The 26,899-nt window shown below is 34.8% G+C and overlaps 2 protein-coding genes across 2 annotated transcripts in view; one reads left to right on the top strand and one right to left on the bottom strand.

Moving 5' to 3' along the window:
- Positions 1-26,899, top strand: part of LOC126891934 (LIM homeobox transcription factor 1-alpha) — a 366,239-nt gene that overhangs the window by 215,541 nt on the left and 123,799 nt on the right. The window lies entirely within an intron of this gene.
- Positions 1-26,899, bottom strand: part of LOC126891931 (uncharacterized) — a 106,055-nt gene that overhangs the window by 39,166 nt on the left and 39,990 nt on the right. The window contains exon 5 of the mRNA XM_050661279.1: positions 26,198-26,317. Within this exon, the coding sequence (XP_050517236.1) occupies positions 26,198-26,317 (120 nt within the window). The remainder of the gene's footprint in view (positions 1-26,197; positions 26,318-26,899) is intronic.

Genomic DNA, 26,899 nt, shown 5'->3' with positions numbered 1-26,899 from the left:
CTACAAAGTAAGACCATTTCATTGTAGCATACGAACGCATTCGTTGATGATCCGTCCACAATGTCAGATACAGATGAAGATGTATTCATTAGCGCTGCTTATTTTATAATTATTGCAAGACATGCTGAAAAAAAAAGAAAGAAGAGAGTGTGGTGTTCACACAGGAGGGAAAATGCGTTTTCAAGGGGTTAAATACCAAACATTTTTTCGGACCCCCCTTGCGCTGTGGGGTAGGGGGCCCCCAGATTACGTTTGCCCCGGGGCCACCAACATCGTAGTTACGGCCCTGAGTTGTAATGAACTACAGTTAAACCATTCTCTAAGGTTCCTCAGCCAGGAGATGCGTCTTTTTCCTATGCTTCTTCTTCCTTGGATCCTTCCTTGCATAATAACTCTCAGCAGCTCATATTTCTCTCCTTTAGTAATGTGACCCAAATATTCTAGTTTTCTTGTTTTTATACTGTTCATAATTTCTAACTCCTTATTTAAACGTCGTAGCACTTCAACATTGGTAATCCTTTGATCCCACTGAATTTTCAACATTCTTCTGTAACACCACATTTCGAACGCTTCTATTTTCCTTATGTGTTGCCTTTTCAATGTCCAAGCTTCCATTCCGTATAGTAATATAGAAAATATGTAGCATCTTAGAGCCCTCAATCTGAGAGGCAACTGAAGGTCTTTGTTTGAAAGCAGTGTCTTCATTTTTATAAATGCTTGCCGTGCAGTTTCAATTCGGACTTTAATTTCTTTGGTTTGGTCATTTTTGTCATCAATCCAGGTTCCCAGATATTTGTATGTCTTTACTTTTTCTATTTGGGTTTGCTCTAGTAAGTATTAACTTTTCATTTCCATATTGTGTTTTTGAGACAATCATAAATTTAGTTTTTTTCTTGTTTATTTTGAGTCCATATCGAATGCAATGATCGTTAATTCTATTTAACAATTCTTGTAGCGACTCCAGGGTGTCTGCCATTATAACGGTGTCATCAGCGAATCTTATGTTATTTATTATTCTTCCGTTTATAGAGATTCCATCACTTAGTTCCGCTATCGCTTCCTGAAATATGGCCCCTCTATGGACCTCTATGGACCAGAGAGGCCCACTAATGTGGACCCTCTATGGACCCCCAATGTCTTACCCCTCTATGGACCTCTAATGTCGACCTATAGAAGGCAAAAAACAAAAGTTAAAGAATCAATGGGAACTGGTAGTGGGGCTGATGACGTTTACAAGCCTGAGTGGCCTTTTTATGATATCATGGCAAATTTTTTGGATGATGTCTACAGTAGTAAGTAAGATTAAGTAATTTTATTTGCAGTTTATATAAGACTAATATTAAAAGTGACATCCGCCAGTTGAACCTAGCTTCAGCCCGTGAGTAATGACCCGTGAGTAATAGTTTATTACTCACGGGTAAAGAAATGGGTGTTATTATCTATTCAAAAATAGCGAATAATGAGCATATTATTAAACGGTCGTAGAAAAAATACATTATTCCACCGGCGCGCCACAAATAATGTTCATTTGTTAGTTTTTTCCCGTGATGCGAACTTGGGGTGTCAAAACAGAAAATAAATAAGTCAAAGAAAATAAAATTATAATTTATATATACTTACTTTGAACGACTTTTATTGTATTCTGATATCCACCAGTCGTGACTAGACACCTCGTAACGCGACAGTTTGTAACCGGACAGTTGGTAACGGACAATTCGTAACAGCGACAGTTCGTAACGGCGACACTCGGTAACGGCGACAGTTCGTAACTAGACAAATTCGTAACGGACAATTCGTAACGTCCAAATTGAATTATTCTGTTTATTGGAAACTAACTATTATCAATTATCACAGTTATAATTGAAATTATCTTTATCAATTTAACGAATCAGTACGGAGATAAACATGTTTAATACATTTTATATTTCGTGTTTCAGAGTATGTACCTATATTAAAAGTCTTTAAACAGAAACACATATTTAAATACATACAAACTTTTAACATTATTCTTAAGTTTATTTCTCTTATTGTTCCTTAAATTTGCATATACAGTAAAACCTGTGTGTTACCGGCCACTTGCCAAAAACACAAATTGTAAACTATGCATTTGATCATTATTATGTTGACCTTAACCCGGCATTAGTCGCTAGGTTGGTTCTTACGTGAGTGGTCGCGCGTGAGATTTTGTCTCACAAAGGTACCCAACTTTCGATTTTAAACTTAATAAAGTTATTATTAGCTTTACACAATGTGACTGTTGATGCGCTGTTACAGTTTAACCTAATCTAAAAATGTAGAAATAATATTAATTTTAATATTTCAATATAAATTTCAAATTTGTACTAGTACCTTTATTTTATTGTCATGCAACAGGGTAAGTTCTAAAATTATCTTTGCACAATTCATATTGCAAATACAAAATAAAATAATGCTACAATATAAAATAATGCTAAAAATAATGCTGAATAATATTATACACGGTCTATTCGATTATAGAGGAAGGATAATTCGGAGACAAGAAGGAACTAGAGCATGTGTAATTTACCAGGGGAAAAGTTGTGTGCAATATTCTTAAACCGTGAGAGAAAATCTCATATAGCGACCAATGCCGGGTTAAGCAAAGTTGTTGTGCATGACTGAAGGTTGCTGAGTTGGTACGACTAATCTAAGTGTATAGGAGGTTGCCCCCCCCCCACACTACACTCTTTTTTATTTTTTTGGACAAACTGTTTTTTCTTAATTTTATATGATGTATAATCAAAAGATACATGCAACCCTAAACAACCCTTTTTTCTAATAAACAATAGTTTTTTGTGCTGTTTGCGCAAATAATTATTACTTAGGTTGGTCGTACTCACTAAGAAACCTTCCCGGGTTCATGTATAACAAGTTTGCTTGAGGTCATCCTATTATGATCAAATGCATAGTTTACGATTCTATAAAGGACATACAAACTATTTTATATTGTGTCGTATAAACATCAAAAACATGGTATTATAAAAATAATTATTTTTCAAATCAAAATGTCAATTTTAAAAACAAAAAAAACTTCCAACGTGGGGAATGGAACCCGGCTTGCCTGGGTGAAATCCAGGAGCTAGGTATTTCAGGCCATGATATAAATATTTGACATATAGTTGTAGGGTTATTCCATCTAGTTTCATATTTTATCTTGTTTTGCCTAAAAGCCCCGATTTTGGGCTGGCTGACACATCATTTTTTAACGGAACACCTAACTCAATAAAGAAAGACACCCATGCTAAAATGCTCCGGTCAAATTTTACACTACCTCCCTGACTATTATAAAGCATATCCAAAGTTAGTCCAAAATTTGTTTTTGAGCAAGGATTTTTTTACAAGTTAATAATTTAACACATTTTGTTAAAAATAAAATACATTATGTGTGTAATTATTGATTTACATGGAATGTGCAATATGCATACGCATACTACACATTTCACACCATATTCTAAAGGAAAACATTGAAAGAGATAAGAAACTTAACAAACGCAATGTAATCAATGCCAAAATTAAATGAGTCACATATATAATCTCGATCAAAAGCACAGACTGTCGCGGACCATGGGAAGACCTCTGTCCGCGGTGCGTTAGAATCCGCGGTGGTCGGCTGTTCGTGATGATCCGTAGAATCGCAGACCATGGGAAGACCTCTGTCTGCGGTGCGTGGTGGTCCGTGCTTGTCGGCTGTGCGTGATGATCCGTAAAATCGCAGACCAGTGGGAAGCCGCTATTACAAGACGTAATGAATCAGAGGATAAGTTTAGCAGATAAACAACAGGGTTTTCGTACTGGAAGATCGTGTATAGATGCAATATTCGTCATAGAGCAAATTACTGAGAAATCACTAGAGTATAATAGACCAGCATTTATATGTCTGATTGACTTAAAGAAAGCATTTGACAGAGTAAGACTCAAAGATGTAATCCATCTTCTGTATAATAGAGAAGTGTGAAGATATCATAAAAACTATTGAGAACATCTACCAAAACAACAAAATGGAAGTCAGAATAGATGGACAACTTACAGGACCTATAGATATAGGCAGCGGAATAAGACAGGGAGACTCACTGAGTCCTATGCTTTTCAATTTAATCATGGATGAAATCATCAAAAACGTCAACAAAGGAAGAGGATATAGAATGGGAACCAAAGAAAAAAAATACTCTGCTACGCAGACGACGCAATATTGATAGCCCAAGATGAAGATAGTCAGCAAAGATTAGTCCACAGATTTAACATAAGAGCAAAAGAATTCAATATGACAATTTCATCTCAGAAAACCAAAACAATAGTAATCAGTAAAGAACCAATTAGATGCAAAATAGAAATTGATGGTATCAGTATTGAACAAGTAATGGAAGTAAAATACCTTGGAATTAAATTGTCAAGTTACGGAGACCTAGACAAAGAAGTGAGAAATCAAGTACAAAAAGCAAATAGATTGGCAGGATGCCTTAGTAACACTATATGGCGAAACCGACATATTAACATTGAGATGAAGTCAAGAATTTATAAAGCCAGTGTAAGACCAATAATGACATATGCATCAGAAACAAGACCCGATACAGCCACAACACAAAGACTACTGGAAACGGCAGAGACGAGAGTACTGAGAAGAATTACAGGAAATACACTGAGAGATCGAAAGAGGAGCGAAGATATTAGAAGACAAGGTAACGTACAGTGTATAAACGAATGGACACTAAATAGAAAAAAAGAATGAAACAACCACATAACCAGAATGGGGGAGACGTGTGGTCAAAATAGCACGAGATAAATCACCAATCGGCAGAAGAAGTATCGGCCGACCGCGCAACCGATGGAGTGACAACCTTCCATAGAGGTATCAATCCGCCAATGAACAAGCAGAATTGCTTATAAAGAGGAAGAAGAAGAAGAATTACCTACCTATATAAAAGTACAGGCTAAATGATGACTGTTCTATAAATACGAGTATCGAGCCTATTGTATTGGGATTATTTTTATGACCCAGTATAAAACTTGCAATGCATATTTGCAACTTTGTAGTTTACCTACCTACATCTTATTCATAAATCTTGCTAATATAAAAAATATAAGTCTTTGAGTTATCACGTGTAATCAGGCCCTGGCGGTTAGCCTTTACAAGTGTTGAAATATGGGCTTTGGAAAGCAGGTAAAACTAGTAAGAACCTTACAACAGTATTGTACACTGTATTTCAATAAATTTTGTTTTCAAATTTTTTGAGGAATATTAATTCTTCGTTTTTATCTTCGTAAGTACCTACATAGGCCTATACCGAAACGTTTCTAGGAGAATATCAGGCAGGATTCAGGCGCGGACGTTCAACCATTAACCAGATCTTTACACTACGACAGATCCTCGAAAAAGCGCAAGAGTTTAACATAGATATGTACCATATTTTTGTCGATTTTAAAGCGGCATATGACAGTGTCTTAAGACCAAGTCTTTACAATGCTATGAATGAGTTGGGAATTCCAAAAAAACTCATATCTATGATAAAAGTGACAATGGCGAAGATGCTATCAGCAGTGAAAATTCAAAACGACTCGTCAACCCCATTCGAAATACATAAGGGGTTAAGGCAGGGAGATGCGCTGGCTTGTCAGCTTTTTAATGTAGCCTTAGAAATAGTTATACGAGACGCTAATTTAGATAGCAGAGGAACAATATTTAATAGATCAGTCCAAATTCTTGCATATGCAGATGACGTGGACATTATAACAAGAACCAGGGCGAGAACTGCGGAAATCCTAACCGATCTAGTAGCAGCAGCAGAACTAATGGGGTTACATATAAATCAAAATAAAACAAGATTCATGGCGACCAACACAAACACAAGATCTGGAAATGTTGATGCAGATCTAATCATCAATGACCAAAACTTCGAAGCGGTCAAAGAGTTCATATATCTAGGGACATCAGTTAACCCCAATAATGACACATCTGAGGAAATAAAAAGGCGAATAATAATTGCAAACAGGTGTTATCATGGTCTATCAAAGTACTTATCTAACAAACGTCTGTCTCAAAAAACTCGTATAAGGTTGTATAGAACATTGATAGTCCCCGTTCTCACATATGGTTCAGAGGCATGGACGCTAACTAAAACAGATGAATCCGCTCTATCAATTTTTGAAAGAAAGGTACTAGGCAAGATATTCGGAGCGGTTTGTGAGAACGGAATATGGAGGCGTAGATATAACTTTGAACTGCAGAATATCTACAAGCAAACGTTTGGTGGAAAAGATATTATCACTATAATTAAGCGAAATCGCCTGCAGTGGGCAGGACATGTAGCCCGAGCCCCTGAATCGAACATGATAAAAAGGATTCTAACAGCTCAACCCGTGGGAATGAGAAGACGGGGTAGACCAAAGTTGAGATGGATGGACGGGGTAACACAAGATGCCGAGAAGATCGGAGTCGGCAACTGGAAAGTGCAGGCAAGGGACAGAACAAAATGGCGTAGAACGCTTGAGAAGGTTGAGACCCTCTAAGGGCTGTAGCACCATGATGATGATGATGAAGTACCTACACAAAAATTAAAATCTATTAAGCAGTTACATTTCCTATGTGTGTACTTGTGTAGTTCAAAATGTCCCCATCAAATTAGAAACAAAAAAAGTAAAAAGCGCGTTAAAGCGGGCCTCTGCGGAACCCGCGGAACCATGATCAGTACGCCACTGAGTGTAGTGATCATCGTGATGTCGTGTATTCTCCGCCTCCAAAGATCTCTGTGTCTGGGTAATTTGGTCGAACCATGTTGTTGGGGACCTTCCCCGTGATCTTGGTCATTTCCCTACCTTTCCTTGGATAATAAGTCCATAGTAAAATGTACCGGGTGTCCCAATAAGAATGGCTCTCGGCCATATCTCAGGAATCGTTTGTAGTACAGCTTTGGGAATAGTACATTGTTTACCGGGTAGGAAAAGCTTAACATTCCTGGACGACTTTGAAGATTGCTAAGTCGAGGCGCAAGCCGAGACTTAGCAACACAGAGTCCAGGAATGTGGCTTTTCCTACGAGGTAAACATACTATTTTTCCGCAAATCGTTTAAAATTCGACAGATATTGATTGATTTAAAAAAAAACGCGATAATTTTATTCCCAAATAAATGGTGCTTTGAAATTCCTAATAAAATTACTTGGGTTACTATGGAAACGTATTGAGGTTGAATTGTCAAACTTGACAATTACTAAAAAACACTAACAACTGTACGAAAATATCATTTCCTTACAGTAAGGAAATGACATTTCCTTACAGTAAGGAAGTCCTGACTTTTTCTTCAAGAAATTTTGACAGGAATGTCAAAATTTCCTGGCGATTTGCGGAAAAAAAATTTTTTAACAAAAGTTGCCTCGAGAAAAGCCTGGAAATTATTTTCGTAATTTTAAGTCCACCGCTAGAGGCCGTAATTGAATATCAAAAATTTAAAAATCAAAATTTTATAAAATTTACATAATGAAAGGGCATTGAAAATCCGATCATCGTATTCTTCGCAAAATTCTGCGAATATTTGATTTCACAAGTGTAACTCTACCTTTGCAAATAAGAGGTGGGGGTGAGTGGGAACCTTGTTATGAAAAATGGTTGTAAGTCCGGATCTGCTTAATCGATTTTTGCAAACTTGGTCTCGTTGAAAACAGATCTTTTTCGTTAATGTAAGAATAATAATTACGAAACAGCCTAGTAAGTAGTATGCCAGCTAGAGGCGCTATTTTATGTTTTTCAGAAATCTAGTTTTCTTTGGAAAATATTAAATACAAGTACGCACTTTTAACCATGTATTACAAAATTAGACCAAATTATCAACAGAATATCGAAAACCGCATGTCGATACCTTTTTTCTATCTCGAGATATCTTAAGAAACGTATAAATTGTAAACAAACTGATAATGTAACCGGTAAACGAAGTTAAGGAAATCAAAGTGAAAACAGGTAGTGTGCTATGGAAACAAATTAGAGCGGGACACTTGCGGAGTGCCGACAGAAGTGAATATTTCTCATAGATTCAATTATATTCGGTCCGATTCAATTCGATTCCATTTAATTGGATTTAATTTTATTTATTATAATTATGCTTATAATTTAATGTATTTAAAATATACCCAATTTAATACATAATATATATATATATATATATATATTGATGTGATCTTGATTATTGATATGAGATAATATTCTTATATGTCACTTAATTTAATCAATGTATTAATACTAATCTAATTAATTAACCAGATCACATATCAATATGTTTTCAATCTCAGGGCGAATTATAAATTAATTACTTACTTTCGTGGCTTCTAAATATTTCTTAATGGTTCCTAATCGGGATAGAAAAGAAAAGAGTAAAAAAAATACACATATGGGTTACAATTATAACAAAATATTTTTTATTTTATTTAAAAGGCAATCAATGCTTAATATTTGCTATTTCTTATTATTCTTAAACATAACATTTACAAATGGGAATCTTATTTCCTTTTGGTTTTCAATTGAAAGTTTTTATTAACATTTAACTATTAGGAGTTATTAGGAACAACTCTATTTAAGTTTGATGAAGCTTTTCTGATATTATTGATTATGTTATTCAATTTTTTATGTGGAATTTAATACGAAAACCCATACATTCATGTCCAAACAAATGAGACTGACCTTTTCCTGGTGAACTGAAAATGTCCTCACACAAGACCCTTTCCTGCTATCCTTGGCTGCGATCAAACCTCGTCCTGGCTTCCAGTGATGTTCTCCTTTGAAAAACTAGCTCGAATAGCTCTCGTTCCTGCTTTTGTCGTGATGCTGTGTTCTACCTTTTTCGAAACTGCTATCAGCTACCGGGACACTCTGGGCTCAAGGAGGTTCTTTTACTCTCGACCTGGCCTACTTCTCGTTCCACGATAAATACTCCACACTCACGGAACTACACCGGCTTTCTCACTCCTCGAACACTACCGTCTACTACTCGACTTCACTTCTCGACAGCTCAAAACATTCTGATCTCCTTTTGTCATTCATTCACCTACTTTCTAAATATCCCTTCCAAATTCACAAATCAACCTTCCACCACCAACTCTCATTCGCCGTATTCCTCAAAACCAATTTTTAATCTTTCTAAATATGCTTAATGGATTTCAAAAGAAAATAGTTAATTCCCATTCCAAAATACTTTCTAAATATTTACAAATTTTAATGACCTATTCTCTCTTTCAAATGAGTCTTATTTAGCATAGGCTAATGATCGAAACCTTCCGCGAAAAACGATAATGAACTATCATCTATTTCACTGAGTTTTATTTAGCATAGGCTAATGATCGACCTTCCGAGAAGAACGATAATGGTACGCGTCATTCACTTTGTTTATCTAAGCACATTGTTCCGAGTTTCGTCCGCTTATTCTAATCACTTCTTAAAATTACATATAACAATTTGTTGTATACAGGTTGTTTTAAATTTATATGCCCGAGGTTGAGAAAATTAAATATATTTTATATTAAATTGAATTTTGTTTATAATTATCAACTTTTAATTTTCATATCAAATAGAAATATAACAATATATATATATATATATATATATATATACATCCCGCTATCATTATGTCATCTTTTCATGTTGCAGTCATTTGGCATCACCAAGAAATACTATCATTTTCGAATTTTAATTCGTGTATGTTTGTTGAGCGCATTTTTTAACGCCCTGTATCGTTCTCAGTTTTCTAAAATTTTAATTTTAAAAATTTAAATTATATACAAAAATTTTTACACTTCATAACCATTTTGACTTCCACCACATAAAAATGTGTATTTCCCATCATTTTGCCGCTTTTCGACGTTGCCACTAGTTAAAAATACCGATCTTTTGAGGACAGGTAGAAAAGGTCTATTGTAAACTTAGAGGATGGAATATTTTGGTAAAATATTCCATCCTCTCAGATTATAAACTACATAAAAGGTAGGTTCTTTACCTGTTCAGCTGGATTACCAAGCAAGGGTCTAAATATTTTACGAGTTGAATTGTGTTTATTTGATTTCATCTGTTAAATTAAAATTTCTCATACCGACTTAAAATATTTGTTTGAAAAATTCATTTTATATTTTCGTTTAATTTACTTAGGGTTTTTGGTCAGAATTTTGAAGAAACGCTTGGTTTGACATAAAATTTGGGACACGTACCTATAGCTAATATGTTAAAGAAAAAAAGTGATATTGTGCCGATATGTGCTTTTGATCTGGAGGTGAGTTTCGTCGGTTATAGGGTATGAAAACAAATACGTTCAAATAAGTCCGGAATTGGATAAACTGACTAATTCTAAGCAACTTCTATTTTATAGCGTTTTTCACTAAGTCAATACTTTTAGAGATATTTGCGAGTGAATATGTTCATTTTTCAACAAAAAAAAAAACGTTTTTATACGGTTTTTCGCAAATAACTCAAAAAGTAGGTACTTTATTGAAAAAAAATTAGCAAATAGTAAATATAGCTTATAAAAAAGTGAAAAAATGGTATATGTGTCAGGTCTGTAGACCCAGTAGAAGCAGAGTTATTGCTAAGCTTTGTTTTAAAACCAAGAGGAGTAGGTAAACTAAATGGCAGATTCACACCCAAGAAAGTCACTAGAAATATCATCAGATAAATCTTCTTTTTTGGTTGATCATATCGGCCTTTGACGGTAATCTTGACTAAAAATCTAAAAATAAAAGGAAGAACGCAGAAAATACAAAAATTGCTGATAAAATAAATAAACTAACCTATGAAATGCCAATAGTGTCAAAATTTGATATGAGTAAAATTGCCTGAGGTTGTACCAATTACAAACAAGGTGTACGGCGCGGGAAATTTGAATGACTCCTCTTGTTTAAAAACAGACTATAGTGAAAAATAAGCTCTTATATCTCAAATTCCAAATCGAATATTTTAACGTGAAATAAAAAAAATGAAACACTTTTCTGGGAAAACTTATTACAACTTTCTTAAAGTGTTTAAGAAAACGTTTATTTTTATTTTTTTTTTAAGTTTCCAGCAGCAAGAGTAAGCAGGTTACGCTCAAAATACAGTTGTTCCTTTTTTTTTGGTTAAAAATATTCTAAAAACTCCCTCTAATTAACAGCCCAAATGGAATTAATCGTTACCACTTCACAAGTAACTTTATGTATTGTTTGTGTTTGTAAGTTTCATCAGTTCAAAGTGCTTATTTGTGGAAAAATTTGGTTTTAAAGTAAATTTTTTTAAATCTTTAATTTTGAAAAAAAGACTTTTGTCAAAATAACTTAAAAATTATTAGTGATACCAAATATCTTAAAGAGTAAAAAATGTAGGTGTTGCTTTTTTAAATATTTGGAATTTTTTGATTTTCTGGAAGACAAAAATTGGTTAAGATATGGCTGTTCAAAATTTGCATATACATACTCGTGACTAGTGATTCGTTCGAGGCCTTTCAACAAAACCCCTTTCAAAAATAAGCATTTTGAACCAATGCAACTTACAGATCATATACAGGGTTTCCCCGAAAATAGTGCGTTCCTTAAAGGTATAGATAGAAAGCACAATGTAGAGCAAAAAAGTCTTATAACATTTTATTCTAAATTCAGCCGTTTGACCAAAAAACGAAAATACATTTTGATATGCAAATTGATACTCAATTAGTAAATAAACAAGGGGTCCCATTAGATTAAATTTCACAGTCACAGGTTCTTCTACGCCATGTTGCCAGGTCATATAAATTTATGAAAATAAAAATTTACTCTTATGGAGAACAACGTAATTTTTGTTGAAACGGTTAACTTTAGGAAAAAATGTTACAACACCTTTTTGTTCTAAATTGTGTATTATATCCACACCTTAAAGGAACGCACTATTTTCGGAGACACCCTGTATAAACAATACATTTATCTAAAGTAACGTGTGAAGCGGTAACAATTAATTTTCATGACTTTCTTTTGCCAAAAAAAAGGGAACGATTTTATTTTCAGCGTAACTTGCTTACTTTTCACGCTAGAAACTGTTTTAAAAACACCAAAAAAAATTTTTTTTAAACACTTTAAAAGAGTTATGATGAGTGTTTCCCGAAAAGTGCTTTATTTTTTTGGTTATTTTACGTTGAAATATTCGATTTGGTATTTGACGAATAAGAACCTATTTTTCATTAGCTGCAACCCTGCTTCTACTGGGTCTACAGACCTTATACTGACACCTCTTTTTCATAAGCTATATTATTGCTAGGAATATTTTCTTCGATAAAATATGTACATACTTACTTTTTGAGTTATTTGCGAAGTGTTTTTCTATGAAAAATAAACATATTCACTCGCACATACCTCGAAAAGTATTGACCTAAAACTTTTATAGAACAAAATTTGCTTAGAATTAGAATTAGTCAGTTTATCCACTTCCGGACTTATTTTGCACGTATGTTTTTTCACCTCCAAGAAGGGGTGAAAGTCACATCCAGGACAAGAGAACATATCGGCATAATCTCACTTTTTTCTTTGGCATTTTAGCTACGTGTGTGCCAAATTTTATGTCAATCCAAGCGGTTCTTTAAAATCTGGAGGTTTTGCGATATTTTATCGTGAGTGAATGGAATAATAATTATTACAACGGCAATTATTGCCGTTGTCACTTTTAGATAAGAAGTCATTATCACAATGATATAGTCAGGTTAACTGAATTGTATAATTATTGTTTTTATCATTAAATGTGAAAACCTAGAATTATCCATGTCTGTCCGTCAATAAACACAACTCGTCTATTAGTAGGACAGAAAGAATGACAAATAAGGTGTCAAATGAAAGCCTATAACCAAAATATGATATTACATGTGAGAAGTTTGACCTCGGACTGCCTGTTCCAGAGTTGCAACCGAAAGTACTGTTTTAAATTCGTCGAAATAGTACAAACTATTGGTCAACACGACTAAGAAAGACCAGAACAAATACATACTTCCGGTTTCATGCCTGTCTGTTCGTCCATATCTGTAGGTGAACAAAATTCATCCGTCATATCAGCTGACAAAAAGTTACACGAAGGGTTCAAATATCGACTGCCGGTTCAACTTCCGGTCACTTTTTGTGAAAAATTAGAACTTACGATGTCCAATTGCTTGTTACAATTTTTTTTATAAGTGTTCTACTCTATCTATTCTGACTTTTCATTAACTTACTTAGATCACATATAATTTAATACAGTTTTGATGTCAGGGTCTTCAAAATTTATGTGGTGAGTTCCGGTATGTGATGAATGAAAAACGACTCCATAAGCAGAAGAAAAAAGTGTTCTCAAGACCTAAGACAATACATCGACTCACAAGAGCGTTGTGACAGTAGCAAAAATTCGAGTTGGGGTTCTAATTACTTTCTCATGCGGCTTACTCTCCTGACTTGGCCCCCTCCGATTATTAAGTGTTCCCAAATCTGAAGAAATGATGGGCGAGTCACAAAGTTTCACAAAAAAGCGAATATTTCGCGAAATGAACGTCAGATCGAAAAACTAAAAAATGCGTGTTCAATATTTTTCAAAAGTCTATCGAATGATACCAAAAACGAACCCCCACGGAAAGGGGTGAGGAGTAAATTAAAAATTTTAAATACGAACCCTGCGATATTTCGCGAAATGAACATCAGAGTGCCAGTGTGTGCTTTTTTTCTGGGGATGAGTACCACCCCCTTCTCGAGTGTGAAAAAATATAGGTCCAAATAAGTCCGTAAGTGGATAAACTAATTAAATTCCTTGTAACTTTTGTTTTTAGATGGTTTTTCGCAAATAAATCAAAAAGTAAGTATTTGATCGAAAAACTATTCCTAGCAAATATAAAGCTTATAAAACAGTAAAAAAAATGATGTATGTATGAAGTCTGGACACACAATAAAAACAGAGTTGGAGCTAATCAAAAGTTGGTTCTTATTCGTCAAATTCCAAATCGACTAGTTGAACGTAAAATGTCCAAAAAATAACGCACTTTTCGGGGAAAACCCGCCACAAATTTTTTAAAGAGTTTAAATAAAAGTTTTATTTTTGTTATATAAAAAGTATCTATTCTATCACCATCAGCATCAAAAGTAGACCGGGCAGTATCGTCGCCCCCGCTAGCGAAATTATTCCGATTCGATTTTTTTGCACAAACTTACTCAAAAAGAGGTCCTTATAACATATCCAAAGGGTGCCGGGCGGTGCATTGGTCGAAAAATTGTTTAAAAAATTTTTTTGAAACAAATTCACAAAAACAATTTTTTCATTTCGAACAATTTTTTTAGATAACTTGTGTCATTCTGGGCAAAAAAGGTGTCTTGCCATTTTTGTTTAAAATTGATTGTTGTCGAGTTATATGCGATTAAAAATTTGAAAAATGCGAAAATGGCCATTTTTAAGTCTTAATAACTCGATTAAAGTTATTATTATGAAATTAAAAAGTGAGCAGATCAAGTTTCAAACCCTTGCTTCAAGGTCCTTAAGAGATTTTTGTCATTATTTTATTACAAAGCTGTTATTTTTAATTATTAATAATTAGCGCTATAGTCCCGGATTTATCGTCGCCCCTGTTAGTGAAATTATTCCGATTCGATTTTTTTGCACAAACTTACTCAAAAAGAGGTCCTTATAACATATTCACAAGGTGCCGTGGTCGAAAAATTGTTTAAACAATTTTTTAAACAAATCCACAAAAATAATTTTTTCACTTTGAACAATTTTTTTTTAGATAATTTTGGACATTCTGAACAAAAAAGGTCTCTTGTCAATTTTCTCTAAAATTGATTGTTGTCGAGTTATACGCGATGTAAAACCTGAAAAATGCGAAAATGGCCATATAACTCGACAAAAATCAATTTTAGAGAAAAATCTCAAGATACCTTTTTTGCTCAGAATAACCCAACTTATCTAAAAAATCGTTCGTAATGAAAAAATTATTTTTGTGAATTTGTTTAAAAAATTGTTTAAGGTGATACAGTAGCGATCAACAGGTAGCCAAAACGCGTTCCAAGATTGCGGCTGTAATTTTGAATATTTTTTCAAGATATTTGGCACACGTATCCGTAATATAATAAAGAATGGCGGTACAGAGCCCAATTTGAAAAATATATTAGGTAATATTTGAAAATTATTCTGTAATTAAATACAATATTAAAAAAACGAGCCTGTACCGCCATTAAGAAGAACAAAAAAATACACTTTCTTCAAATAAACTTTTTTATCCGATGCCTAGATTTTGTGTCATTTTGGAACTACTAAAATGTTTTATTTCATTAGTCCAAAACAAAATTTAAATTTTTTAATTCGACAAAATATTTCCACGCACAGGCTGTGGTCTGTATTAATTCGAGAACCAAGAGAGACAGCTCATTAACCGCCTTTCATTTTTTCTTAGAAAATAAACGATCTCTACACAAAGTACTTATAGGATAATACGCCGCCGTTATGAAATGATTGTAGGATGTTAAAATGACGAAGGATGTTTTACCCGGAAATCCGAATTTTATATACTTTTGTTATATTTAATACCCTAATAGCACACGACGTCCTTTGGACGTCCAAAATAGGTCAATTTTTGGTCCTAACGTCCATGGACCATAAACGGACGTCCTTTGGACGTCCGACGCTGGACGTACTTCGGGTGTACTAAATATGTACGTCCTTTGGACGTCCGGCGTTGGACGTCCTTCAGGTGGACTAAATATGTACGTCCTTTGGACGTCCGGCGTTGGACGTCCTTCGGGTGGACTAAATATGTACGTCCTTCGGACGTCCGGTGTTGGACGTCCTTCGGGTGGAATAAATATGAACGTCCTTTGGACGTCCGTACTCGGACGAAATACGGACCTTTTCCAATCGTCCATATTGGACATATTCTACCAATAAGGGGATTAAACAGCAAAATTATTTAATAAAATATTAACTTAATTATGTTAATAAAATAGTTTAAATGGAAAAGATTATAAATCATATTTAATTCAAAACTGTATATGTAGTTTAATATCTAATACATGTTTTTGTTTTTATGTAAAGTGTGAAAATCTGATCGGTAAATTATTCGTTATGTCCACTCTACATCAACAATAAATTGAACAAGAAATTGACTAAGTTATTCAAGGCCAAATTTGACGAGTACAAAATGTATGATTTGTAAAAGAAAATGAAGGAATTTGATGAAATAGAACAATTGGATATGTTTTATTTTGTCAAATTTCTTTATTTTCTGTTTATTCACGGCAAAATTGGAAGTAGAATTGTGTTTTGTATAAGCCAAATTTGACCTTGAATAACTTGTCGTCAATTTCTTGTTCAATTATTGTTGATGTAAAGTGGACTTTATAATGTTTTATTATTCCCGTTACCAAGATGATAGAAGTTTGGTGGTTAATTCTAATAAGCAAAAATATAATTTTTATCAATGTATCCTTACTACAGATGAATATTGAGAGCATCTTTTTGAAGTTGAGCGTACGTGTGCCCAAAATAGGTCCAGTTTTAGTCCTAATGCGGATGGACTATAAATGAACGTCCTTCGGACGTCCGACGTTGGACGTACTTACGTGTTGAATAAATATGAACGTCCTTTGGACGTCCATTGGACGTCCGTGCTCGGACGTCCGTTGGACATTGACATCGATCCGTGAGCGTCATCTGCAAAGAAGAAAATCACAAGCCAGGACAACCAATCCAAATAGTGAGTGTTTCAAACTTTTGTGTTGTGTTGTCAAAAGTTTATTTAATTATTTATGTTTTTCCTTACATACTTACATATTTTTTCAAGCTTTTTGGTATATTTTTCATATTTTTTACTATATTTCGATAAAAAAATTCTTCGCAGTTTTATCCTAATCAACATCATCATCATTCTATCCAAAAAGGCAAATCGCCAAAATCGCAATTTTATCATAATATGATATGTATATTTGCATTTTACCACATTTTTTCGATGTTTTGAAACATTTTTGTATATCTTTTGTGTATCTATCTATATTTTGTATATCACCCCTCCTCGGGGTGAAACTCACCCCCCAAATTCACATACTAATTTGTAAGTACACATACTTTGTAAGTATGGAATAAAGGTTGCTTAATATTAATCAGTTTATCGAAGTCCGGACTTATTTTGAACGTTTTTCACCCCAGAGAAAGAGTGAAACTCACCCCAGGGCAATAGCACACATTGGCACAATATCACTTTTTTTCTTTGGCATGTTAGCTATGCGTATGCCAAATTTCATGTCAATCCTTTAAAATTTACAGCAAAAACCATCAAAGAATGTAGTAATACTTGTTTTCATGAAGTCGGTGATAGAGTTTGACAAATCTTTATGGTTGTTAAATATCTTTTAATTTTTGTATTCGATTTTTAAAGGTAGGTACTATATACGTCCATTTGGCACAATAAAAAATAACCTTCGACCGGTACATATTGCTTGTATCGATGCTCGGTGCATTGTTCAGTCATAAATTTTACCTGTCCCTATAGCGTCGGCCGTCGGATCCTATTGTAAATTATTATAATAATAGTCCGTCTCGGTGTTTTATTATTTCTGTCATAAGTATCTCTGTGGAAATGCAAATGCTGCTTGTAACATCCCAAAAACCAGCTCTACTATTAATTGTACTCGTATAAATAAGTGTATAATATGTACCTACCTACTTATTTATTGTATTCATTTATAGACCTGGATCCCTCGTAATAAAAAAAGTTGATTAACAGCAAGCTGAAAATTTGTTAATAGCTTCACGGTGTCTAGTCGGACAAACTTTGATGTACGGGAATACTGGAACCGGGGAAGTTTTAATTGTGGAACAGGTTAAAAACTTGGAACATCAGACTACCGAAAACGTTCCATGTATTTTGTCGGACAGAACTTCCAATTGATTTGTTACCATTTCATTAAACTCTTATGCAAAAATCAGACTGCGTACCAGTCTACTTTTATTCTCTTAATATTTTTACTTAAAAAAAGTGTACTACAATCATCTCGCTAAACTTAATATAACTGTTTTCGAGATAAACCCATTTTAAATCTGCGATATAACATAATTTTTTGCATAATATTGTAGTTAAATCCGAAAAATCAACTTAAAACCATAATAATAATTGTGCCAATTCTCATTTATGTCATTTATATTTTTGGAGATTTTTATGGTTTATAAGTTATTTTTCGAGTTTAGCGAGACGAATGTAGTATATATTTTTTAAGTAATAATATTAAGAGAATAAAAGTTTTGATTCGAAAAGTATATGTAATGTAGAGTTCCCTCAGCGATGTGATATAATATTATTACAGTATAGCTCCCCGTGCATGACAAGCTTATGGAGGTAGCCCATATAGCCTAGGCTATAATATTATTAAAAAAATCACTTAGATGGGACAATGGCTTTAGGAAATTCGAGACATCAAAAATGGCCCATTTTTAAGGTGGTGCGTTAATTTCTTGGAGAAATGTAATTATAATTTAATGTAAATAATCTAATATCCAATAATTGTAAATTAATATAAGATGTAATATAAGTTCGTTAAAAAATATATTTTTTATTTCCCACAATACATTCTCCACAGGTATAAATATCGTCTCTAGACGTCCACCGAACGTCCTCCCAGGACGTTAGATGGATGATCGGCAGCAATACATTGGACCAAACTGGGACGTCCTATGAAGGCCCAATTGACGTCCACCGAACGTCCCTTCGGACGTTAGGTGGACCTCCATTGGGCGTTTGGCAACGTGGAATTTGGACCAAAATTGGACGTCCTGTTAAGGTCCAATTCACGTCCCCTAAGACGTCCGATTAAGATCCAATTTACTCCGATTAAGGTCCAATTTACGTCCAATTAAGGTCCCATTTACGTCCGATTAAGGTCCAATTTACGTCCGATTAAATTCCAATTTACGTCCGATTAAGGTTCAATTTACGTCCGATTAAGGTCCAATTTACGTCCGATTAAGGTTCAATTTACGTCCGATTAAGGTCCAAATTACGTCCGATTAGGGTCCAATTTACGTCCCCTAGGACGTCCGATTAAGGTCCAATTTACGTCCGATTAAGATCCAATATATGTCCCCTCGGACATTAGATGGACGTCCAATGGACGTTCGGTAGCGCGACATTTGGACCAAAATAGGACGTATAAAGCACGTTCCTCGGACGAAAACGGACGTCCAATGGACGTCCCTAAAGTCCGTGAAGGACGTCCATTGGACGTCCTTGTGCTATTAGGGTAGATACCTACCTATAATTCTGGTGATTTTTTAAATCCTCTATTGTTAAGAGAATTTACACCTTTAGCCAAAGATTTACGATTTTCTAACGGAAATTAACAAGTTATTTTAAATACGCACCAATTATCGATGTTGCAAGGAGTTTTTCAAGTTATAAAAATATTTTGTCTGATCAAAGAATATGTTTCCTCGTAAAGAATTTGGAAAAACACATTGTAGTGAATTATAATCGAAGATATATTTATAGTGATATTGTTGTTTTATTTTAAATAGGTAACTATTGGTAGCAGTTTTTGTAAAAACTGTGAATAAATTGCATATATAAAAAATGATTTTATTTGAAAAATAATAAATAAGATTACTAAATAAGACAGAAAATTTGTGGTTTCCCGAAATGCGCATTTTTTGAATTTTTGTGCATATCTTGCGCATATTTCGTAATTTTTTACCGCATATATATGCGAATATTTCATCAAAATTGATCGCATATAAATCCGCTCCCTAGTTATTGTATTCTGTTGGCTGATTCCAATGATTTGAGCCGCCGTACGACACGTTGGGACCAATGGGAGTGAAGATACGTAACTAATACCTATCAAGAGGTTTACTCAAACTTCTTTTCTGTACTTATACCTACCACTCGGTATAAGTACAAAAAAGAAGTTTGTGTAAACCTTTGCACAACTGTGTAAATACTAAAGAAAAATCTAAAATATTAAACAAAAATAGTGGAATCCGTTAATCTGTTCTCGAAAAAATTAGCTATGAAAATGAGCATAATTTTCTATATCCCTAACTTTTGACGAGCAGTTTAGCTTAAATGGGGAAAAGCGGTAAGCTTAGACCAAACACCAGTAGGAGGCATTCAATTAATTGAGGAAAAAAATTAAATGGATAACAATATTCATTTCAGTTATAGAAAAGGCATTGCCCCGCTAGAATGGTTGAAATCACAAGTAACAATTAATAGTCCTACAAAAAAGACAGGCGCTTGAAAGTGATAAGACCATTGAACAATAAGCCTGCGAACTGCCTTTTAAACACATTCTTAAAAATAATCCATAACACAATTAAAAAAAGGTTTGTTAAGAAATTCTTTTATAGACTTCAGAAATTCAACAACTTCTCCTGATTATGTTTAAAAAACGTACGGAATGCACTAAATGAAAAAAAGAAGAAAAAGATTTATCATACCGTTATACTCTAATATATTCTTACGTTGAATATTTGATGCTTCCCTGTAGAGTATAAAACGGACAGTTGTGTTTTTCCCGTGAGCTGCCTTGTTTAGTCTTCTTTGTCGTTCTATTCGTTAAATCCTATCCTCTCAAGTCACAGCGTCAGAAAGCAGTGGGTATATGCAGTGAACGGGAGGCCTATGTCGAGCAGTGAACGTTGGGGCCCTTTCGCGTTTATCATATGTAGAGAAGTCGCTTGTCAAAACCTGGACGTATGTAATCGTATTCTATTTGTTAAATACTCTCACCTAATATGTCATACCATGTGTGTTAATCCATTTTATTTCTACAATTTTAAAGTGTTATTACATGACGTCATTTTCATTTGTCTACACCATCTTATTCTGCCAGTTAAATCCCATCATTTCAGACGCTGTACGTCACGATTGAACCAATAGAACCGTAGATACAAGACTAAGGCCCTTTTGACATGATGCTGTAATTGATTTTCATACGTCATTGTATTATATTAGTCAAATCCAGTTATTTTAGGTGCTGTACGCCACGATTGGACCAATAGGAGCGAAGATACGTAAATAAGGCCCTTTTGACATATTGCTGTATTTGATTTTTCTGTGTCATTGTATTCTGTTCATTAAACCTTACCATTTGAGCTGCTGTACGTCACAATTGGACCAATAGGACTAGATATACATAACTAGGGCCCTTTTGACTTGTTGCTGTATTTGATTTTTCTGTGTCATTGTATTTTATTTGTCAAGTCCTATTATTTGAGATGCCGTACGTCACGATTGGTCTTATAGGACCGAAGATACGCGACTAAGGCCCTTTTGACATGAGGTTGTATTTGATTTTTCTCTCATTGTATTCTGTTTGTCAAATCCTATCATTTGAGGTGCTATACATCACGATTGGACCAACAGGACCGAAGATACATAACTAAGGCCCTTTTGACATATTGCTTGTTTGATTTTTCTGTGTCATTGTCTTCTATGATGTCTAAGGCATATCTCTGATATGCCCTATTTTTAAATTGGACTTCGTAAGTCCTAGGTTTTCACCCACAAGCTTTTATTTGACACCTCATTTGTCATTCTACCCGGTATAATGGCGGAGGAGTTATATTGGCGGTCGTACGGACCGACAGAAAGAGTACCCAGCTCAAATATCTCACCTTTAGTACCATCCTTGGATTATAAGCTTTCATTTGACACCTCATTTATTATTATAGCTGGTATAATGATAGAGGAGTTACATTCGCGGTCGGACGGACCCACCGACAGACCGCCTAGGTCAAATATCTCACCTTTAGTACCATCCTTGTATTACCAGCTTACATTTGACACCTTATTTGTCATTCTACCTGGTATAATGACGGAGAAGTTATATTCGCGGTCGTACGGACCGACAGAAAGATTGTCTAGGCCAAATATCTCACTTTTAGTACCATCCTTGGATTATAAGCTTTCATTTGACACCTTATTTATCATTCTACTTGGTATAAAGACGCAGAAGTTATAGTCGCGGTCGTACGGACCGGCGGAAAGACAGCTTAGGTCAAATCGCTCACCTGTAGTACCATCATTGGATTATCAGCTTTCATTTGACACCTCATTTGTCATTCTACTTGGTATAAAGACGCAGAAGTTATAGTCGCGGTCGTACGGACCGGCGGAAAGACAGCCTAGGTCAAATCGCTCACCTGTAGTACTATCATTGGATTATCAGCTTTCATTTGACACCTCATTTGTCATTCTACCTGGTATAACGACGGAGGGGTTATATGCGCGGTCGTACGGACCGACGGAAAGACAGCCTGGGTCAAATATCTCACCTTTAGTACCATCCTTGGAATATAAGCTTTCATTTGACACCTCATTTGTCATTCTACCTGGTATAATGACGGAGAAGTTATATTCGCGGTCGTACGGACCGACAGAAAGATTGCCTAGGCCAAATATCTCACCTTTAGTACCATCCTTGGATTATAAGCTTTCATTTGACACCTCATTTATCATTCTACCTGGTATAATGATTGAGGAGTTATACTCGCGGTCGGACGGACCGACGGACAGACCATGTAGGTCAAATATCTCACCTTTAGTACCATCCTTGAAATATCAGCCTTCATTTGACACCTCATTTCTCATTCTACATGGTATAATGACGGAGAAGTTATATTCGCGGTCGTACGGACCGACAGAAAGATTGTCTAGGCCAAATATCTCACTTTTAGTACCATCCTGCTTTCATTTGACACCTTATTTATCATTCTACTTGGTATAAAGACGCAGAAGTTATAGTCGCGGTCGTACGGACCGGCGGAAAGACAGCTTAGGTCAAATCGCTCACCTGTAGTACCATCATTGGATTATCAGCTTTCATTTGACACCTCATTTGTCATTCTACTTGGTATAAAGACGCAGAAGTTATAGTCGCGGTCGTACGGACCGGCGGAAATACAGCCTAGGTCAAATCGCTCACCTGTAGTACTATCATTGGATTATCAGCTTTCATTTGACACCTCATTTGTCATTCTACCTGGTATAACGACGGAGGTGTTATATGCGCGGTCGTACGGACCGACGGAAAGACAGCCTGGGTCAAATATCTCACCTTTAGTACCATCCTTGGAATATAAGCTTTCATTTGACACCTCATTTGTCATTCTACCTGGTATAATGACGGAGAAGTTATATTCGCGGTCGTACGGACCGACAGAAAGATTGCCTAGGCCAAATATCTCACCTTTAGTACCATCCTTGGATTATAAGCTTTCATTTGACACCTCATTTATCATTCTACCTGGTATAATGATTGAGGAGTTATACTCGCGGTCGGACGGACCGACGGACAGACCATGTAGGTCAAATATCTCACCTTTAGTACCATCCTTGGAATATCAGCCTTCATTTGACACCTCATTTCTCATTCTACATGGTATAGTGACGGAGGAGTTATATTCCCGGTCGTACGGACCGTCGGAAAGACAGCCTAGGTCAAATATCTCACCTTTATTACCATCCTTGGAATATAAGCTTTCATTTGACACCTCATTTGTCATTCTACCTGGTATAATGATGGAGGAGTTATATTGGCGGTCGGAGGGACCGGCGCACAGATCGCCTAAGTTAAATATCTCACCTTTAGTACCATCCTTGTATTATAAGCTTTCTTTTGACACCTCATTTGTCATTCTACCTGGTATAATGACGGAGGAGTTATATTCGCGGTCGGAGGGACCGACGGAAAGACAGCCTAGGTCAAATATCTCACCTTTAGTACCATCCTAGGATTATCAGCTTTAATTTGACACCTCATTTGTCATTCTACCTGGTATAATGACGGATAAGTTATATTCGCGGTCGGAGGGACCGAGTCACAGACCGCCTAAGTCAAATATCTCACCTTTAGTACCATCCTTGTATTATAAGCTTTCTTTTGACACCTCATTTGTCATTCTACCTGGTATAATGACGGAGGAGTTATATTTGCGGTCGGAGGGACCGACGGAAAGACAGCCTAGGTCAAATATCTCACCGTTAGTACCATCCTTGGATTATATGCTTTCATTTGACACCTCATTTGTCATTCTACCTGGTATAATGATGGAGGAGTTATATTCGCGGTCGTAAAGACCGACGGACAGACCGCCAAGGTCAAATATCTCACCTTTAGTACCATCCTTGGATTATCAGCTTTCATTTGATACCTCATTTGTCATTCTAGCTGGTATATTGACGGAGGAGTTGTGGTTACAGACAGACGGACAGACGGACGTGGATAATACAAAGTTTTCACATTTTTTCAAAATTGGGTGAAAACAATAAAACATGATGCCAGACTGATTTCTTTATGAAAATAATATATACATTCTCAAATTGTCTATTTTTCGTTGTGAATAATATTGTATTCAACAGTGATGCCAAATTTCTGATGCCAAAATGATTGATAATGAAAGTGGGATATACGTTTTCATGTATATAACGGCAGCGACAAAACGGTAAAACACTGAACTAAATGTATATAATATTTTCACTGTACGATCATTTTGGACTCAAACATTTTATGGAATAAACTTATATAACTTAGTAAGAGGTAAACAAGGAAAGCTGATATATTAAAGTAACATCAAGGAATCAAATCTCTAACTACCGAGCTGATTAGACTTCTGGTAGCAAGTACAGGAATAAAGTTATTAAGGTAGTGTAAAGTGGCATCGATATACAGATGCCACTTTGCAAGACGATGCCAAATCGATGGTAAATGCATAATGTATCGATGCCAAATTGATAGTAGGATGTATATATATATATATATATATATATATATATATATATATATATATATATATATATATGGTTTGTCAAACGTAGGAAAGAGTTTGAAAATCTAACAATCGCCGAAATTTTTAAACTTTTTGCTATGTTTGACAAACTGTACTAGTGATTTTACCCATTAATTTTAGAATTAACAAACTTTCAAAAGAAGTTTTACTTCAAATTTGATAGTGAATTTAATTATTATTATATAAAATGAATCGGATGTTTAAAAATACAATTTGAGGATAAGTAGGTTGAAAGGAATAATGTAATCAACAAATTTAAAAAAATTCACTTTTGTATAACGGCCTCCCCTTTAATGAGAGTATCTAGAAATAAATGAACTCTTCCATACATTATTTACGATTAAAATTTACACGAAGTATTTACTATACTTTATCAGTAAGTACATTTTTAAATTAAAAAATATCGGTTACATTATTAAGAAAAATAATAATTTAAAGCTTTATGTATCTATATCTTATTAATCCTAATTTTAACGGGTAAAATCACTAGTATATAATATTATGTATTAAATTAGGTATATATTATATATTTATATTAAATTATAGATATAATATATACTATAAAAATTAAATCTAATCGAATGGAATTTAATTGAATCAAACGAATATAATCGAATCTATAATAAGTATTCAATTCTGTTGGCATTCCGCAAGTGTCACGCTTTAATTTTTTTCCACAGCACACTACTTGTTTCCACTTTGATTTCCGTAACTTCGTTTACAGGAGACATCATCAATTATGTTTAAAAATTAACACGTTTCTTAAGATATCTCAAGATAGAAAAAAGGTTTCGACATGCGGTTTTCGATATTCTGTTTTTAATTTGGTCTAATTTTGTAATACAGGGTTAAAAGTGCATACTTGTATTTAATATTTTACAAAGAAAACTAGATTTCTGAAAAACATAAAGTAGCGCCCCCTAGCTGGCATATTACTTATTAGGCTGTTTCGTAATTATAACTCTTACATTAACGAAAAAGATCTGTTTTTAACGAGACCAAGTTTGCAAAAATCGATTAAGCAGAACCGGACTTACAGCCATTTTTCATCACAAGGTTCCCACTCACCCCCACCTCTTATTTACAAAGGTAGAGTTAAACTTGCGAAATCAAGTATTCGCAGAATGTTGCGAAGAATACGATGATTGGATCTTCAGTGCCCTTTCATTATGTAAATTTTGTAAAATTTTGATTTTAAAATTTTTGACATTCAATTACGCCCTCTAGCGGTGGACTTACAAATATGAAAATAATTTCCAGGCTTTTCTCGAGGTAACTTTTATTATAATTTTTTTTTCCCAAAGCTGTACTATAAACGGTTCCGGAGATATGGCCGAGAGCCATTCTTATTGGGACACCCGGTACATTCATCACATGAATAGTTTACAACAACATAAAGCTGGATTTAGATTAATGAATGAAATTCAAACCTGTATTTTTAGTAGTATATTAATACATCTCGCTCTGTCCATTTTACTGACTCCAAATCTCGTCAAAAAATCAACTGGAAGTACTTCCTGTTCTCTATCCAGTGATGTTTGAAAATTATCCTGAAACGTAATTTCAATTATTACTAAGTATAATGTACATCAAAATATAAATTAATAATATTAGCTTCAATAAACCGACTGGCTGGTCAAATGCTCGATATTGGATCTGCAAGATGGTGAAAGTGAAGCCTTGAATGCAACAAATATTCATCATTCTCTTTGCCTCATCCCTATGCGGGGTCGGCTTCCCTAATTGCATTTCTCCACACAATTCTATCTTGGATCACATCAATGTTAATCCCCTTTACCAACATGTCCTGCCTTACCGTCTCCTCCCAGGTCTTTTTTGGTCTTCCTTTCCTACTCCTTCCAGGAATCTGCACTTAAGCTATTCTGTGCATTGGGTGATTGAAGTCTCGACGTTGAACATGACCAAATCATCTTAACCTATGCTCTCTCATTTTGGCATCAATTGGTGCCACACCTAGACTTCCCCTAATATACCTACTCATTTCTAATTTTATCCTTCTTTGTCACTCCACTCATCCATCTAAGCATTCTCATTTCCGCCACATGCATTCGTTGTTCCTCTTTCTTTTTCACTGTCCAACATTCAGTTTCGTACATCATAGCCGGTCTTAT

This window comes from Diabrotica virgifera, chromosome 9 (genome assembly GCF_917563875.1).
Source record: "Diabrotica virgifera virgifera chromosome 9, PGI_DIABVI_V3a".
NCBI classification, from domain to species: domain Eukaryota; kingdom Metazoa; phylum Arthropoda; class Insecta; order Coleoptera; family Chrysomelidae; genus Diabrotica; species Diabrotica virgifera.
The sequence above is the reverse complement of the archived record's forward strand: the minus strand, read 5'-3'. Positions and strand labels throughout refer to the sequence as shown.